This window comes from Ambystoma mexicanum, chromosome 7p (assembly GCF_040938575.1).
Source record: "Ambystoma mexicanum isolate Mex_15411 chromosome 7p, UKY_AmexF1_1, whole genome shotgun sequence".
Lineage (NCBI taxonomy): Eukaryota > Metazoa > Chordata > Amphibia > Caudata > Ambystomatidae > Ambystoma > Ambystoma mexicanum.
This window is the reverse complement of record NC_090939.1, coordinates 969,312,468-969,329,927: the sequence shown is the minus strand read 5'-3', so window position 1 is coordinate 969,329,927 and position 17,460 is coordinate 969,312,468. Positions and strand designations below refer to the sequence as shown.

Sequence of the window (17,460 nt, the reverse complement as noted above, 5' to 3'; positions counted from 1 at the left end):
TGCAGATGACACGGTCATACTTGACCGAACTCTCATTGGTCTATAGAGATCATTGGCTGCTCTGGCAGCATATGCCCAAACCAATGACCTCTGTGTTAACAGTACCAAAATGAAGATACTGAAATTTGGCAAGAGAAGGAAGTCGAATCATAACTTTAATTGGTGCTACAAGTGTAACCCGATGGAAGTAGTAGACAGATATCTTTATCTCGGTACTCCTATTTGTAACAATCCAATTCTTCATTTGTATGGTAACCTTATGCATACCAAAACTGTGAAGAAATGGCTCATAATCAGGAGTTGTATACACAACAAAGGGGGGAACAATGTGGAGGAAATGGTTGAAATATACCACAGAAGTATTGTACCCATGATTTTGTACGGCTTTGCTATTCATCCAAACTCTATGATGAAATGGATGGATAGAATTGAAGCCAAATTGTTGAGATCTATATTAGGGGTCCCCTCTTCTGTTCCCGTAGAGGCCCTTTGTTGTGCACTTGGTGTACAATCTATTCGTTCTCTTTGGCTACTCCAGCGGTGTAAATTGTTCAAACCAATATTTGACTCACTGGTTGAGTTAGAGAATAATGTGTTTAGTTGTATGGCTAGGCTTTATCAGGGTAGTATTTCTAACAAATTCCTTGTCCAGCTCAAAGAGACAGATATCGAGCATTTGTACAACTTGGACATCGATATGCATGATCTAATGGAACTACCCAATGCTTCTTATATATTAATAAAGAAGAACAATAATTCTGATTGTGTGGCCAATATTAGGTATCTTAGTAGCAAGACCATCTACCAGGCATATAACACTCAAGGTTTCCATCTGGATTCTCTCCTGACCTATCTAACAAAATTATTGTCTATCAACATACACCGATTCAGAATTTATTTACGCTTCAATATACTCTTGACCCGGTAGCATACAAGGAGATGGTATAAACTAGCACTAAGCGAAAGAATTTGCAGACTATGGAATGCCCATATTGAGACTACGTGCCATCCACTAACACGCTGCCAGGCCCTTACACCATTTTATAGTGCCAGCTATAGCTGCTTAGTGCACAATATTTCAGCAATTAAAGGGGGATCAATTTTGGAATACCCTGTATAGTGCATACTATGTATGGAAAGTAAGTAGCATTACATCAAATATTTGTATTAAATGTGTATATTCCCTATTTATTGATTCCATATGTAATAAGGAGATTTTAATATAATTTTAATATGTTTCAAACTACATTTCAAAGTTTTTATTATTTTTAGATCATATCTGTATTTCATTGGATATTGCTATTCTCTTTCACAGTTTGCCTTTTGTATTGTATGTATCTGATGTATTAAATTGTCAAAAGGTTTGTTTTATAACCATATGATTTAATAAAAAAATGTTTTTAAAGTAGTTACGTAAGAAGTGCGGTGCTGTGTATCTCATGAAGAGAAGAGGGAATTCAAGACCCTGGGCCTCATTATAAGTTTGCCGGTACCGTAGTTCCTGGACGGTGCCGGTGCATCCAACCTCCCCATTTCCATTGAGACCTATGGGGCTCAAATGGGAATGGGAAGCTTTCCGTTCCAGAGCCTGTGATAGGGCATTTACCGGGTCCGACTGGGCCATAATGACCCAGTAATGGCCCATTCCCAGGAGCCGGAAATTTTCGGAAGTTTGGTGGCAGCCTGCCGGCTTTACTAGCAAGGCTACTGCCAAACTTCTAATGAGGCCCCCTGTTTTGTTTTTATATAAATTGAATTACCAAGCCTCATTTTAATGGGGTGTATGGGGAAATTGTCGCATAAAAGTGAGGTGTAATGTTTCTACACCCCTATTTCATGCACTTCCCCATTTTGATGAGCAGCACGGAGCAGAGAAAAGAGTTCCAGAGTGCTGACCCTTTCCGTCCTGTTTGTGTATTTTGTTTTACCCAGGCATGAGATTTCCATTATGCTGTAAAAGTAATGAATTCGAATGGATCTGCCTCGGATTATTACCTGCTAAAGACCAGGCGGGTTCCATGGGAGTCCACTAATAGATGCAAGCTGCAAAGCATAATTTGCAGACAGTGTCATTTTCTGCACAAGACAGAGAAGAATACTAAACACTAAACTGGAATACTCCTTGATTTACTCTATCGTATGCCCTGCTGCTCTGTGAATGTTTAACATTGCATGCCGGTGACCCAGCAACATTGGTAGTCATGACTAAAATGGCTTAGCCTGTCTTTGCATAACCAACTAAAGATCGTTAGGCCTTATACTGAAAGGTGGCCAGTCAGGAGAAGAAAAAAAAGATTCTAAAACCACATACAACATCGTAATTTGCCATTTCTAGTCTGTAAATACGAAATATAACGGTGGGCTGAACGAAATGTAAAAGGGTGCTTCAAAGATTACGTACATTACAAAAATGTAAGAAAGCTGCCGTTGTGTAAGCCCTGGAGTATAAAAGTGAGCCAAAGAACCACCGGCTAAGCACTGCAGGCTTCTCTTCCCTTCCACACTGCAGCATTCTTATGTCATTTCGAGGCGCAGTAGGGCATGAAGTGAACACGTTTCATCTGTGCACGCCTACTCCATCCAAATGTACCTATGGTTTTGCACATGCATGCGATGTTCATTCAGGTGTGACATTAAGAAATTCTTCTAGAATCTGCCTCTTTTTAGCACCTGACAAACTAGGTGGATTCCAGAGCAACCCCTTGTAAATGCTGCCTGCCAAGACTAATTGGCAGGTGGTACTTCCATGTACTGCAACCAAAAATGAAAAACAAAGGAGTTAAGGCAAATGTGCCTGTTTTAACACTTGTGTATTAGTCTTCACCTTATATGTATGCAAATTTGTATGCAGCGGAGCTTATAACATGTAAGTACAAATGGAGGTTGGCCCACTCCACGTCTTTACCACATTTTAGAACATGAGCACCAAAACGTATCCTGATTCTCAATAGTGGTGTGACATTCTACAGCCTCGTTTTAAATGGGATGTAATGCTAACTCCGGGAATAGAAGCCATTCTTACAGCACCGTTCCGCCACAGTTTCCTGCAGTGACAAGATGGGGGACACAAAGCTGAGATAAGATGTCCGCCCTGCATTCTTCCTGCATCTCATTAATGTCTTTGATTTCATGACATTTTCTGGATTCCGCCTGGGTTATGCTGTGCGAAACTGTTAGTAAATCGCCCCTGCCAAGCCATTTCCAGACTGTGTTTACTTTCACGAGGCAGTGGGAAAAAATGAGAGTAAGAACGGATTTGTCTCGCTTTCACTCTTTCCCTCAAGTCTCCACCTCATGAATGTTGGAAATTGCATGAAGGGGACCCAACTGCACATAAGTGCTGACGGTGACGGGTTCCTACAAGCAATTTGTATTTGTTTAAAAATGAAGCTGCAGTGCATAGGAACATTATATTACTGTTGTATATTGTGCAAGATGAAAAGCGTTCGCAGAGGTGTTGAACACACGTGTTTATTATCTCTGTAAGAATGGTAGTTGATATAAAGAAAGCGACTTTAAGGAGATCATGTTCGAGTCCCTGCAGAATAAATCAATGTGCTAAAATCTGATGTGGAAGGGCTACAGTTAGTTTCCCACTTTGGTTCACGCTCTAGGGGATGCTCAACATTATTGCAGGCAGAGTTGGGGTACAGAACAGGATGACATTTTCAGCCATGCATTTTCCCTGTGCTTGCGAAAACTAAATGCATACATGCCATTATGTATTTTTAATGCTTATTTACAGGCATTGAATTTTTAACAACTCGGAAAATCAGGCAGATTTGATAGATCTCCATTGTAAATGCCCTTTGCCAAGTGCAAATGGCATGCGCAGTATACGCCTTGTGCATTCCAAACAGTAAAAAAACGGTAATGCGATTTCACATTTTCACTTTTTTTGTGCTCACATTTTAACACAAATGATAAAAATGTCCTTCACAGGACCAATTTTGCAGAAATGAAAACGAGGGCACTCTACTCTGGGCAATTGTTGTTGCCCAGAGTGACAAGGGTTAATCGACAAAGACAAGTCCTTCAACAAGCAAGGATCTGACATACCCTACAAACCTAACCTTTGAAAGTGAACTATATGTCATTACTCTTCAGCAATTATAAATGTTGAGGGAAAATGCAAGTGCTAAACATTGATTTTTAACATACAGTCAACATGTGTTGTAGGTTGTAACTTGTATAATGTGATTTTGATGCAACAAACAGCAGATAGGATGTTCAAAATGAGTATTTATTACTCTTCACACAGATTTGATTCAAAGTCACAGCACATAATCACATATAAGATGACCTTTGACATTGATATATTAATGAAATAAAGTGCAATTCATCTTACCTGGAAAACGCTGTTACAAGCCAAAGTGTCGTTGATTGAAAAAGTAAATCTAGCAAATGGCGTCCCTGTGCTATTATCAAATCTTCCAGCACATGCACTTGATCCAGCAATACTATTTAGCATAAGATTGGATTCATTGTAACCAGAGAAGTAAACTGGGCAGAGATAAATAGCTAAGTCTATGGTCTGTGGTCCGCATGTTACTTTGATGTCGGTGTAGGCTGAAATGAAAAAAAATATATGTGTTCCATGTTTATCGTTTTTTTAGATGTATATTTCTTTTTAACATCAGCATAGCAAAACAGCGCACGCCTTCACTTACCATTGCCACAGAGTAAATAGAAGCGCATGTTTTCTGATCTTTAAAAATATGTTTGTATAGGGCTGATTTAATACACAGGTATGTAAAAGTGCGTGAAACCATTAAAACAGTGGAAGAGGAATCTTTACAGTGTCTCCCACAACATATCTGACGATTGAATAAAGTAGCAGACATTTTGTTGCACCCTGCTTCTTCTGCTCTGTTTGGTGTTTGGGTTCTGTTTTTTTCTATGTGTTCTGGAAGACTCTGCTCCTCAGTAATCCCTGGATGTCAGCTGCTTCATGGAATTCGCCGTATTGGCGAATAAACCTTCATCTTACCCGAGGCTGGCACTGCTTTGTTTCCTGACTCGGCCGCACAAACTGACGATGAGTGCCTGTGACTCCTTCCCATTGCTGTGCTGTTCACCAAAGACACAAGAGGCCATTGCATGTTGTTCCCTATCTCAAGGCTGCAGCTAGTGGCAGCCATCCACTTCACCGAAGAAAAGTACTAGTGTGAGTGGACTAGGTGAAAATGCCAGAAAGGAAGGGAATTGTCCCACAAAACCAGCCAATGCGCTTATTTGAGACTCTTTGGGGGTGCCACATATGATGCGCAGCCCGCATGGCAATCAGCGTACAACAGTCTGGCCTAAGCATACCCTAGCAATCCAGGCGAGATTCACAAATCAACACTACAGCCAAGCATGCAATACTCCACAGGCATCACCTCTGGTTGGCTGGAGATGCTGAGGCATGGCGAAGTCTGCCCCAGCATTCACAGCTACTTTAACGTGGTGAGGTTGGGCACTCCCCAGCTTCTCCTAAGACTGGAGCAATCCAGGCGGTGCAGCAGTGTACGGAGAAAGGGGAGACAATGGTCCGCCTAGAAAAGCAAGCAGCCTCATTGTAATCATCCCTCATGCTCAGGCTGCCAGCGTTACAGCACAAAAGAACAATGCATAATGGTGTTGCCATATTCACCATAAGATTCCCTTATCTGAGACAGTCAAGAGCATAGCACTCTCCCGGGAAACTCATGTTTGCTCAAGTTGAAGGACCTTTGGGGAAAGCTTGTCTGATTTCAAGTGAAAGGTAGTGGTACAGGTGCTAATCACCTGTCTGGTGAAGCCCTTTACCCAAACGTACCACCAGTGCATCGAAAGTATCTGCCTCGCGGTTGATCACTCCTGGCACCATGGATCATACATGCCGGGGTAACCTCCCATCCCATGGAAACAGTGGAAGCTGGAATTTCTTACTTATCTGAATGGTTCAGGAGCTATGGTTTTTGTGGAGTCCTCCGAGTGCCACTCCACACTCTAGGAGCAAAGGGTCAAAGACTATTCCACACCCTACCGCCACTCCTGGCGGGGCAAGACGAGGAAAGCGGATATCTTTGATGAGGCAATGATGCAAATTAAAAAGCAATTCTCATGGAAGTCTAATGCAGTGAGAAAAAGGCATAGATTTTATGCATGCTTTCAAAAGGAAGGCACATCTATTGCAGAATACATTGCAGTACTCCGTGACGTTCATGATAACCTACAAGTTTGGGCTCTTCCTCAATGAGGAATCTCCCTCTGATTATGGGAAAAGAAGATAAATGAAAGACTATAGATGTTGCATGATGGAAACCCCATATTAGATCAAGCCACGGCATAACCCAAGTCAGTGGAGCAAAAAGCAATGTGGGCAGATGAAGGGGACAAAGATACTGCCTGTGCCCCCTGCTAAAAGAGTGTACCAGATAACAGTGAGGAAACCGGAATAACAGGCTGAAGGTGTAGAGTGATTCAGGTGGATCTCTCGTGGCCACTGGGGAACTCCAGGTCGTGCCCTGCTATGGGGAAAACACGTTGAGCGAGTGTAAAGCTATGACATTTTGACAGGCTCTGTAATGTTAATCATAAACTGAAAAAACTTGAATAATTAAATGCAAGGGTAGCACAGGCTCATAATCAGGATACAAATATCCCACCTGAGAATGGTCATGACATTTAACTGTTTCCATGATGAAACTGTTGTCCCCAAGGATGAAATACGCAGAGCAGTCATGGCCATGAAGGCACAATTCAATTCAGGATCACAATACACCATGATTGAAAAAGATATGTTTGATCAGTCAGTCATTTGCGCATAGTTTGGGAAAGGGTAGACCCCCTGACATCGACTTGGGATTCTACGCAGGGTATAAGGTGAGAGTAACTTGGTAGACATGGTTTATAATGTGTTTTTTTTAAAGTTTATATGTTGTATGCAAATGTTATGCAAACTGGTGTATTTATGAATAAACAGTAGGGGTGTTAAGTAAGGGGATTGTAGAGTGGAGAAATAATATTAATATTAATGTATTTAGGAGGAATACTAAGCCAGTTAGGTTTAGTGTATTTATAAGGGAGCAGATGGGAGGTATCCTGGTGTGAGGGGGTGGAAGGAAGTGAGAGCCTGTCTGTGACTGCCTAGAGAAGTGGGACTACCCACAGAGGCCAGCATCTGCCCACATACTTCAGTGTGTTGTACCAGGAATTAGGTAAGGAGTCTGTTGTGTCGGTCTCACCTTATGAGTCCCCAAGACCTCTCCATGGACTGACGGGTGGGCTGATGGAAAAGATTCCCATTTAGATGGTGGTCACATCAGGGGAATTTTAGGAAATTAATTCGAGTCTAAGTGTTTTATAAATAGAGAGGGGTCTCTGTTGGGATCCCTATAAAATCCATCTATGTGTCTGTGTGCAGTTAATAAGGTAGAAACTCAGGCTGTAGCCCATCCCCTCTTACCAGCTATTTTATTGTCAGGTGCAGCGCTCCTACCTAACCAGCTATCCTGGGGTATGATGGTTCCAATGGGTGCTCTCCTGAGCTGGGGCAGGGAGGGCACTGTTCCTGGCCCAGGTTTGGGATAGAAATCAGGGACTATATAACACACTTTCAGACAAAAGGACATCAGCTAGGAGATTTACTCTTCATCTAAGAAACCTGAAGAAAATAAACTGCAAAGCAGAACAAGACTGGAGAAACCATTACGAGCAGCAAGACAGATCACCACATCAGAGACAGATACAAAGCGGGGTTACATGTGATTTTATCAAATGATAAAACAAAGAATACATTTTGAAAAAAAGCAAAAACATCTAAAAAAAATTGCTAATTTTATTTCCTTGTTTTTGGAACTTCTTTTTTACTACTTTTCCCCCACCCCTAAAATTCTTTATTTTTTTCGCCGATGTTTTGGGTTCCTTTAAAAATGCATTCTTTGTTATCTATTCAATAACATCAGTGCATACCACAAAGCAGGACTATTAATCTCCAGTACTGCACTAAACAACACGCATCAGAACAGCAACTTACCTGGAGAAAGAAATATTCAAAATCATCAGGGAAATGAGAAACCGTACATCATACCACAAATCCCCCACGCCAACAAACCATATGTGCAGCACAGACAGATGGAATTGATGAAACTTTTCTTAACAACAAATCATAACAACCCCAGTGATCAACCTGTCAAGGGTTTTGACCCATGTTGAATCCTTAGACTGGGTAGATGTGGGGATGAGCTGGCGCCGCCCATTATTCTATCCCAGAACAAACTAAATCAATAGACTGGGTGGATGTTGGGATGAGCTGTCGCCGCTCACATTCACGCCAGAATCCAGGAGAACTGCGCAGTTGGCACAAGACCACTCAAAAGATACAACCTTCTTGTGGGGGGTGTCCACATCACCACTCTACTGTAAGGATGCCATCAAAACAATGTTAAGCAGGGGTCCTATACTATCAAGCAAAAGACCACTCTATTGAAATGCAGTAACTCAAGACAGATCCCAAAAATGGATGCAATAACGGTACTCACCACTATCAGAAAGCCGGCGTTTTAAAACCACCAGACTTTTGTGTAAAACTGAACAGAGGAACCCAAACCAGGCCGAGGAAAGACTTGCTAAGAGGTGGACACAATGTAAAACTATATTCTGAAATGACTTGAAGGAAGTCATTATTTAATGTATATGTAAAAATTGTAAGTTTGATTTAAACTGGGAACTAAAGTGACATTTAGCTGAATTCTGCCTAACAACTACCCCCGACAGGAGAAACCTGCTCAGCCACTCTTCCCAGGCCGAGCTGCATCCTGCTTCCCCACCAAAAGGAGATGGCACCTCTCTGATTAGATTAGGGGAGGGGCACCTGCAGGAGGTTGAACAAAGCCTTGTCCTGGACTCAGGCAAATGTTATATTGGGGGGGCCGTAAAGTGGCTTCTTCTTGGGAGAAGTGGGAGGAGAAGTGCCTCTGGGAGCCACCCGAGCTGGAGGCGGGGGCAGACAGAAGCTTCCCCCATGTGCTTTGGAACCTAAACCACACCCATCTGGGCCAGAGCATAATTTTTAAAAAGATGGATAGTTCATAGTACGGACTTGTCAGAATTATATAAGTAATATCTTTATTCTTGTGATTTTTCTGTGCACGTTTTAAGAGGCGTTAGGACCCTGTGGTGTATTCTGGGGGGTTGCTAGAGGAAAATAGGGTCTTACTCCAAATGTCTGCATGTTAAAAATCTGACACTTCCTCAATTAATGTCCATACTCCTTGCGCACATGTGTGTAATTTTTGGTAAATGTCCGATATTGGTAAACCAGTCAAAAAGCGCAAAATGTTGTCATTTTTGAATGCAAGCCCCCAGGAAGATCAGAGGCGGACAAGCATGGACCATTAGGAATATATAATGTGTACATGTAATTTCAACAAATTGTGCATCTGGGAAATATGTATTTGAATCAAATATAGGTTTGTGGGCAAATTGACCAGGGGAGGATCCTCTGACCCATAAACAGACCTCATCACTCTGACTCACAACCCAATTCCCCCAATCATGGGAGAGGGGAGAATTGGGCCAATGACAAGTAGAGAGGGGCAGGCTCAGTTATGCCAGGCACACACCCACTTTCAAAACACATAAAAGGAACATTGAAACCCAGGTAGGGACATTCAATTCCATTTGCTGCGGAGCGTGCTGACCGACGACTTCACATCCAGAGATCCAACACTTAGACTTCCAATCTAAACAGAGACTACAGAACTTTGAACCAAGAAGGCCCACTGCAAGCAAAAGTATTCTCAGCAGGCCTTCAGAATCCAGCAAACCTAACCAAACTGTTCAACGGCCGGGCGAGCTGTTTGAATTCTTTGCCAAGAACTTTTGCCGGAACCGCAGACCAGACCCAGACCGCTGTGAGCAGAACCAGAGATCTGGATCGCTGTGAGCAGAACCGGTGCCTGATTGACCCGCCGAGCAGAGAGAACCGCCGCTGGACGTGTTGACCAGATCCGTGACAAGGCCTATTTCAAATTTATATTGTGAGTACCTAGCAGAACTGTGCAGAACCCATTTCTTAGTTTAAAATAATCTAATCCAAACTATTTTAACCTAATTAGAACAGCCTCCTAGAAATCGTGTCATCTGTCATTTTTAAAGCTGCACAACTGTCACCTGTCAATTCTGTAGCTGCAAGCTGTCACCTGTCAATTTGAGTTTACTTTAAATCCGAAAATCTACCTTTATTAAATCGTCCGTATCTCTGGAACCGTTTTTCCTAGGAACGAGATTTCCTCTGAAAGCTTAAAATCTAAGCTTTCCAACGAACCTCGAACCGACTTCCTACTTTTACTTTTATCGCAATTTACGCACTCGCAAAATTTACTGCGATTTGCGATTTGGCCTGATTTCGTCATCTGTAAAAAGATAGCCGCTTTTTGCCTGAACTACTAAAATTCATTTGCAACCTAATAACCATCCCTGAACCATTGTTAGGGCTGACCTGAACTGATTTAAAGTGTCTACCACTCACCCTGAACCTCCTATAGGGAATTAAAAGCAATTTTAGCATTTTTCCCATCCATTGCCATCACATTTAAAAGCATTTTGGGCCTGTGTTTCAAACTTCTACCTGTTTCCTCTAAGCTTGCTGGGGGGAACTGAATTCCGTATTGTATTTGATTGTATTCCTGAAGACTGTGTATTACTTTCATCTCCTTGCATTGCATATAGGGGGGGGGTGAATTGCCACCAGGGGAAAAGTGAACATATTATCTCTTGTGAAACCATATCAGTTTATTTCTGTACTGCATTTATTCCACCTTGCATTTCCTTGAAACCATAAAGCATTTCAGCTACCTCATCCTCTATACTACTTCTAAGTAACCAAATCAGTTTACCAGTAGAACATTATCCATTGTTGATCACTGTCATGTTTTAAGTGTGATATCCAATATTAATTTATTATAAAAGTGTGATAGATATATATTGTTATATTTCTCAAATAAACCTTTTAAATTTGCAAAACAGACCTACTTCTTGGCTCAGTGGGGTCAGGGGGATTCTAAGAGAGGGGTGTTATATAAGGGTTGTCATCCAGAGTACATGAACTGGACCTAAAAATATACCAATAAGGGTTTCCCTCAGCATCCCAGACTAGGCATTGACTTAGCTGTAGTGTTGAAGTGAAGCCGCTTAACAAACCAATCCAACCATATCATGCTTGTTGACTTGGGAGAACTTGTGAAATAAGTGACAAAGCAGGCTCCCTGAGCAGTGCCCTGTCCCCCAGGCATCTAAAAGGAAACCCTCCCCAAAGAAAGCCCAGAGCTCTGATAACCTTTAAATTGAAAAAAGGAATTGTACCAGGATCCTTCAAGATGACAAATTTGGAACCACTTTTCAAAAAATGCCACAGGAGTTCTTGACATTCCCACTAAGTACCAAACTATCACAAGTATACCCACCTAGCTAAAATCCTGGAAAGCTATGTATACAGTCAAATCCAGGAACAGGTAGAGACCAACAAAAGCGTAGGATTCAGCCTCATTACGGACACAATGTCGACGCTCATATCTATCTGGGATTACCTGAGAATCATTGCAGACGGTAACATCAACTCATTAATGATAATCTTAGTTATCCCAGCTATTTTTGACTCTGTCAACTATTAAAACTTAACTTGGGTTCTTATATCGCGCTTCATGCTGGGCTCCAGTCACCAGGTATTGAGCCTGTTCTGCACAGCGCAGTCTCATTTAAAAAACTAGCGTGCTGCCCCTGAGCTAGCCTCCTGGCAATCACAGATCGTTAATCATGATACTGGTAGAAATTGTACTACACAACAACTGATTTGAGTCTTTACTCACATATAGAGCAGAAGTCTCCTTTCTTCTCCCTTTCAATTCCAATTCACATAAATTAACCAGTGGAGTTCTGCAATGATCAAGCCTATCATCCTTCCTTTTCAACATATACATGGCTCCACTTGTAAGGCTCACAATAAAATGGACTCAACTTCTGCACCTATAAGGATGGCACACAATCTATCTTTAAAATGGGAAGCAAAAATGAGAGCAACACTATCCTTACTGCCTGCCTCCCACAAGTGAGCACATGGATGGCCCCAACCAACTTCAAATGTAACATGAAAAAAACGAAATCATGATTGTCTCACCCAATGCAGTGCCAGAAGTACCACTAACGTGGGGCACAGTAATGGATACCTGCCCCAAATCCTCAAACATATTCACAATTCTCTGATTTCTTGATCCCCTTGAGCTGCAACGACTGCACCACTGACTGTTGTCACACTGCAGTCGCTAAAGCTGTCCGAGACGCTTTGACCAGTGCTTCAGAAATGCTGACCAGCAGTGAGACAATGATCCCTGAGCAGCAGTGTAAGCCAGCCGGTAGCCGTCTGGCCTGCCTCGCTCCCTGAACTGCCTTCCACTTGATACCAGCGCTGTCTCCCATTTTGAACTCTGTCGCAGAAGCTGCAAAGCACCCTGAAACCGACTTGACCTTGTCGAGCACCAACAACATCTACAACACAAAGTACACTGTGCTTCTGTCCCCCTGGTCCTTCTCCGAAGGCCCCATGAGAAATTGTATGACCCATTGTTCCCTTTGTGCTGAAGAAAATATCCTTGAACTGTTGCAATTAATTACCATACCGACCACTCTCCTGTCAGTATCCAGAGTGCATCCCTCTTCCTTCTTTAAAACTGTCTGCCCTCTGCATTCCTTTACAGGGTGGGTTGTATTTTGTAGTGTGCTAGAACTTTCTGTTGTGATAATAATAAAGTAGATATTTCCATACAACTTTGACTGGACAGTCCTTTTTATCATTGGGTAATAATTGTATTTTCACTGTGTTGCAACTAACCAACGATCCACGACCTTGCAGAGATAAGCCTGTTGTTCCGTCTAAGTTACCAAAATTGGACAAGGAGGTTTAGAATTTGCTTGCGTTTCCAATCTGTTCAGATTCCTTCTGGTGTACTAGGGGTGTGGGTCTGATTGATGGTTTAGAAATGGATATTCATCCCTTGGCCACTGGTGCCCGGTAAGTTGATTTGTCACAATGGTGGGGGTAGCCAGAGCGTGTGTAGGGTAGGTGGGTAGGGGTAGACAGAGTGGGGTAGGGTGGCTGTGTGGGGGTAGGGTGGGGCTAGAGTGAGACAGGGTAGGGGTAGCTGTAGAGAGAGTGGGGGTAGGGTGGGTGTGCAGGGGTAGATCTAGGGTAAGAAATAAAAAGAGAGTGTGAGAGGTAGCATTATAGAGGATAGGGGGAAGGGGTAATGTGGGTGGAGGAATAGCACGGGTAGGGTTGGGTAAGGTGGTTGGGGATAGAGATTGAGGTAGGGTGGTATAGAGAGAGCCGGGGTATGGTAAAGAGACCAGGGGTTGGGTAGATGAGGGTAGAGAGAGTGGAGGTAGGGTGGGTGTAGAGAGAGCGGGGGCAGGGTGACTGGGTGTACAAAGAGCAGGGGTAGGGTGACTGTCCAGGGGTAGAGAGGGTGGGGGTAAACTTGTTGAGAGAGCTGGAGTATGGTAGAGAGAGATGGGTAGGGTGGGTGGGGGTGGAGGGAAAAGGGGTAGGGTGGGGGTAGAGAGAATGTTGATAGGGTGTTCATAGAGAAAAAGGGTAGGGTGAGTGGGTGAGGGTAAAAAGAGCGGGGTAGGGTGAGTGGGGGTAGAGTGAACAGGGGTTGAGTGAGTGGGGGTAGGGTGTGTGTATGTGGGTGTAGAGAGGATGGGGTACAGAGAGTGGGATATTTGGGGGAGAGAGGGTGGGGGTAGATAGAGTGGGAGTAGGGTGAGTGGGTTTAGAAAGAGTGGGGGTAGGGTGAGTGGGTTTATAGGTAGGTAGTTGGCGGTAGAGAGAGAGGGGGTAGGGTGGTGTGGATGGGGGTAGAGAGAGAGGGGGTGGGGCAGGTGGGTGCGGATATAGAGAGTGGGGGGCAGGGCGGGTAGTTGGCAGTAGAGAGAGAGGTGATAGGGCGGGTGGATGGGGGTAGAGAGAGAGGGAATAGGGGGAAGGGTGGAGGTAGAGTGTGTGGGTAGGGCAGGAAGGTGGGGGTAGAGGGAGAGGGGGTAGGGTGGGTGGGTGAGGGTAGAGAGAGCAGGCGCAGGGTGGGTGGGGGTAGAGCTAATGGTTTTAGGGTGTTCTCAGAGAGAGCAAGGGTAGGATGAGTGGGTGAGGATAGAGAGAGTGGGGGTAGAGTGAGTGGGGGAAGGGTGTGTGGGTGGGGGTAAATAGAATGGGGTAGAGGGAGTGGGAGTTATGGGCAGAGAGAGTATGGGTAGAGAGAGTGGAGGTAGGGTGAGTGGGTGGGAATAGAGAGAGTGGGGATGGGGTGGGTGGGGGTCGAGTGAGTGGGGGTAGGGTGAGTGGGTAAGTACAGAGAGTGTGGGTAGGGTAGTGAGGTTAGAGAAACTGGGGATAGGGTGGGTGGGGGTAGAGAGGATGGCGGTAGGAGTAGGGTGGGTGTGGTAGAGAGTAGCAGAAGAGTGGGTGGGGTTAGGGTGGGTAGGTGGGTTGGGATAGACAGAGCGGGGTAGGGTGGGTGGGTGGTGGTAGACAGAGTGGGTTTAGGGTGTGGAAGAGTGTGCGGGGTAAGGTGGGTGGGTGTAGAGAGAGCAAGGTTAGCATGGGTGTGCAGAGGTAGAGAGGGTGGGGGTATACCTGTAGAGAGAGATGGGGTAGGGTAGGTGGGTAGGGGAAGAGAAAGAAGGGATAAGGTGGGTGGGGTAGAGTGGGTGGGTGGGGTTAGAGAAAGTGGTGGTGGGGTAGGTACGTGGGTGTAGAGCGAGCAGGGTTAGGGTGGGCCGGTGGTAGAGAGGATGGCGTAGAGAGACTGGGGATTTTGGGGGAGAGAGGGTGGGGTAGAAAGAGTGGGTGTAGCGCGGGTGGTGGTTAAAAGAAATGCTCACTAACCCTTAAACTAAACATAACGTAGAGTATAGCCCTCCTCGTTTCGTCTAGTGGTGCCGATAAAGCAGACTGCTAAGAAGTGCCCAGAGAGTGCAATTAAGCGAATGGAAGCCCTGCTCAGCCCTGAGTCCCATTAAGAATGAAGTGCTGGTGCTGTAACACTGGTCTAAAATGCATTGCTAACCGCTAATGTCGTATTTGGCTGCAAAATTAGCATTTCACCTGAAACAGGAAAAAGATCGTCTTTTCAGAACAATACAGACGATCAGGTCGGAGATTATAAAAAAATATATCGATTTATAATTTTTAACATTTTTTTAACACATGATAAAAAATGGACGTGAGAAGTAATGCCCATACAAGTGAGACAAATATATAAAACAAAACAGACAAATAAAGCAAATCCAAAAAAGAAACTTGTCCTATATTTGCAGAGTGGTGTTAGTAACTAATGGGTGAATTTTTGCACATTTCTTTACAGCAAACAAACACGCCCATTACAGACGTGTCGACAGTAACAAAATCTGTTTCCAGCCTTTATGCGGTAACCACTAGTGCCCCACAATTCAAGGTCGATAGTAGATTTGAATATTTCCCGTTAAGGCTTTCATCAGGACACTTGTATTCCAGATGGGGAAGATTTCGTGATGATGGTAAATGATATTCATTTATAACCAGCAATTCTAAAAAAACATATAAAAAATAATTTCACCGACCATATTCAAGAAATATGTTGTCCTTTCATGCTTAGGTGACAGTCTATATGTTACACAGCCAAAGGCTAGAATCTATCGTCCATGAATTGTGGGGCACTAGTGGTTACCACATAAAGGCTGGAAACAGATTTTGTTACTGTCGACACGTCTGTAATGGGCGTGTTTGTTTGCTGTAAAGAAATGTGCAAAAATTCACCCATTAGTTACTAACACCACTCTGCAAATATAGGACAAGTTTCTTTTTTGGATGGTATAAAATACCAGTTTGCTTTATTTGTCTGTTTTGTTTTATATATTTGTCTCACTTTTATGGGCATTACTTCTCACGTCCATTTTTTATCATGTGTTAAAAAAAATTAAAAAATTATAAATCGATATTTTTTTTTATAATCTCCGACCTGATCGTCTGTATATTTGTTCTGAAAAGACGATCTTTTTCCTGTTTCAGGTGCAATGCTAATTTTGCAGCCAAATACGAAATTAGCAGGTAGTTTGTTGTGGATCCTGGTTGTTTAAATATGTTTCTAAGTCCTCTCCCAACAAGCCCCTAAAAAAAGAGGACCTTCGATTGCTCGTTTTATGATTAGACTAAAATGCATTGCGCATCCGATGGTTAGGGCTGGTACCGGGCCTTCCAAAGTGTGGAAGTCATGCTTTAGCTTGGATGTACTGGTACTGTATCAAAACTCTGACAGAACTGCTGACATCTATTGCACTTCACTAGTATGCAGAGAATTACAATTATTGTCCCATCAAACGAATATATTTGCTTTATCGAGAAACTTCCGTATTGTATCATTAGGCAGATCGCAGCTAACAGCTCTTCTAAAAGGGACTGTTACCATGTTATCACAACTTTTGCCGACCTACTGATAAGTGCCGGTTTTGCCTCAGAAGGATTATGGCAGTTGTGTTTAGAAGGGATTGTAAGCATTTATATTAGGCTTTTCAGAAGGGAAGGGATTAACCCCTGAAATGTGTGGTTGCACTCAGCTGAAAAATGCCTGCATTCCCCGTTTGCATGTTTTGTTACCGGCTTGTTAAACACACAGTAAAGCAGCTCTCATGCTTGTATTATGTTTTGTACTTTCGATGAGTGAGTCTCTGGGATGTCAAAGTAAAAGTGTCTTCCTGATTTAGTTTCTCTTCTCTTACGCGACTATACTGCTCCGAAAAAGACATAAGGGATCAGGACGACCGTGGTACGTTATACCGTTTGGATCTGGTAATGCGTGATGTGTCTGTGAATAAATGCCAGCATGCATGTAAACGGCATTCCTGCTTTAGGGTAGGGTTTCTGCTTTTACTTGTTTGGAACTCATTAAAGCACAGGAGAAAATGGCAGAAGCCCAGCTACCCTTGGAAAAACAAGGCTCAGTGGGTGCTTTGCCCATTTCAGGGCCAAGCGTCGGCAAGTTGCCATGCCAACGCTATACACTGCTCCCGAACTGCCCTGTCTCCTGTACAGTACCAATGTTTGGCGATATTTGGTGCCTTGCCCCACCAAAAAGCGCCAAAAGAAAGTGTTCTAAAAATGACACGAAAAGGCACCAGAAAAAAGAATGCCAGCTACGTGTACAACTGCTTAGCAACGTGGAGGTTGTATATGCTTCCACCCTCTTGTAGATTAAAGTATAGGTACTTTCTTTAGCGCGGCAGGTAAGCCGCAACATCCTTTTTATACGTTTGTATTTTGATACTACTTGACACGTGTGTTTAGGGTTTTTAATCTTCTGTCCGTGAGGAGTGTAGTGGGGGGAGGCTGGCATCTCCCTATGTTCTGTGTGCTGTAGGAGGGAGAATGCAAATGATCTGTGAATGCAATCCAATGCAATCAGG

General features: G+C 43.5%; 1 protein-coding gene across 1 annotated transcript in view; it reads right to left on the bottom strand.

The window, feature by feature from the left end:
• Nucleotides 1-17,460, bottom strand: part of ZPLD1 (zona pellucida like domain containing 1) — a 395,074-nt gene that overhangs the window by 310,192 nt on the left and 67,422 nt on the right. The window contains exon 4 of the mRNA XM_069636318.1: nucleotides 4,349-4,569. Within this exon, the coding sequence (XP_069492419.1) occupies nucleotides 4,349-4,569 (221 nt within the window). The remainder of the gene's footprint in view (nucleotides 1-4,348; nucleotides 4,570-17,460) is intronic.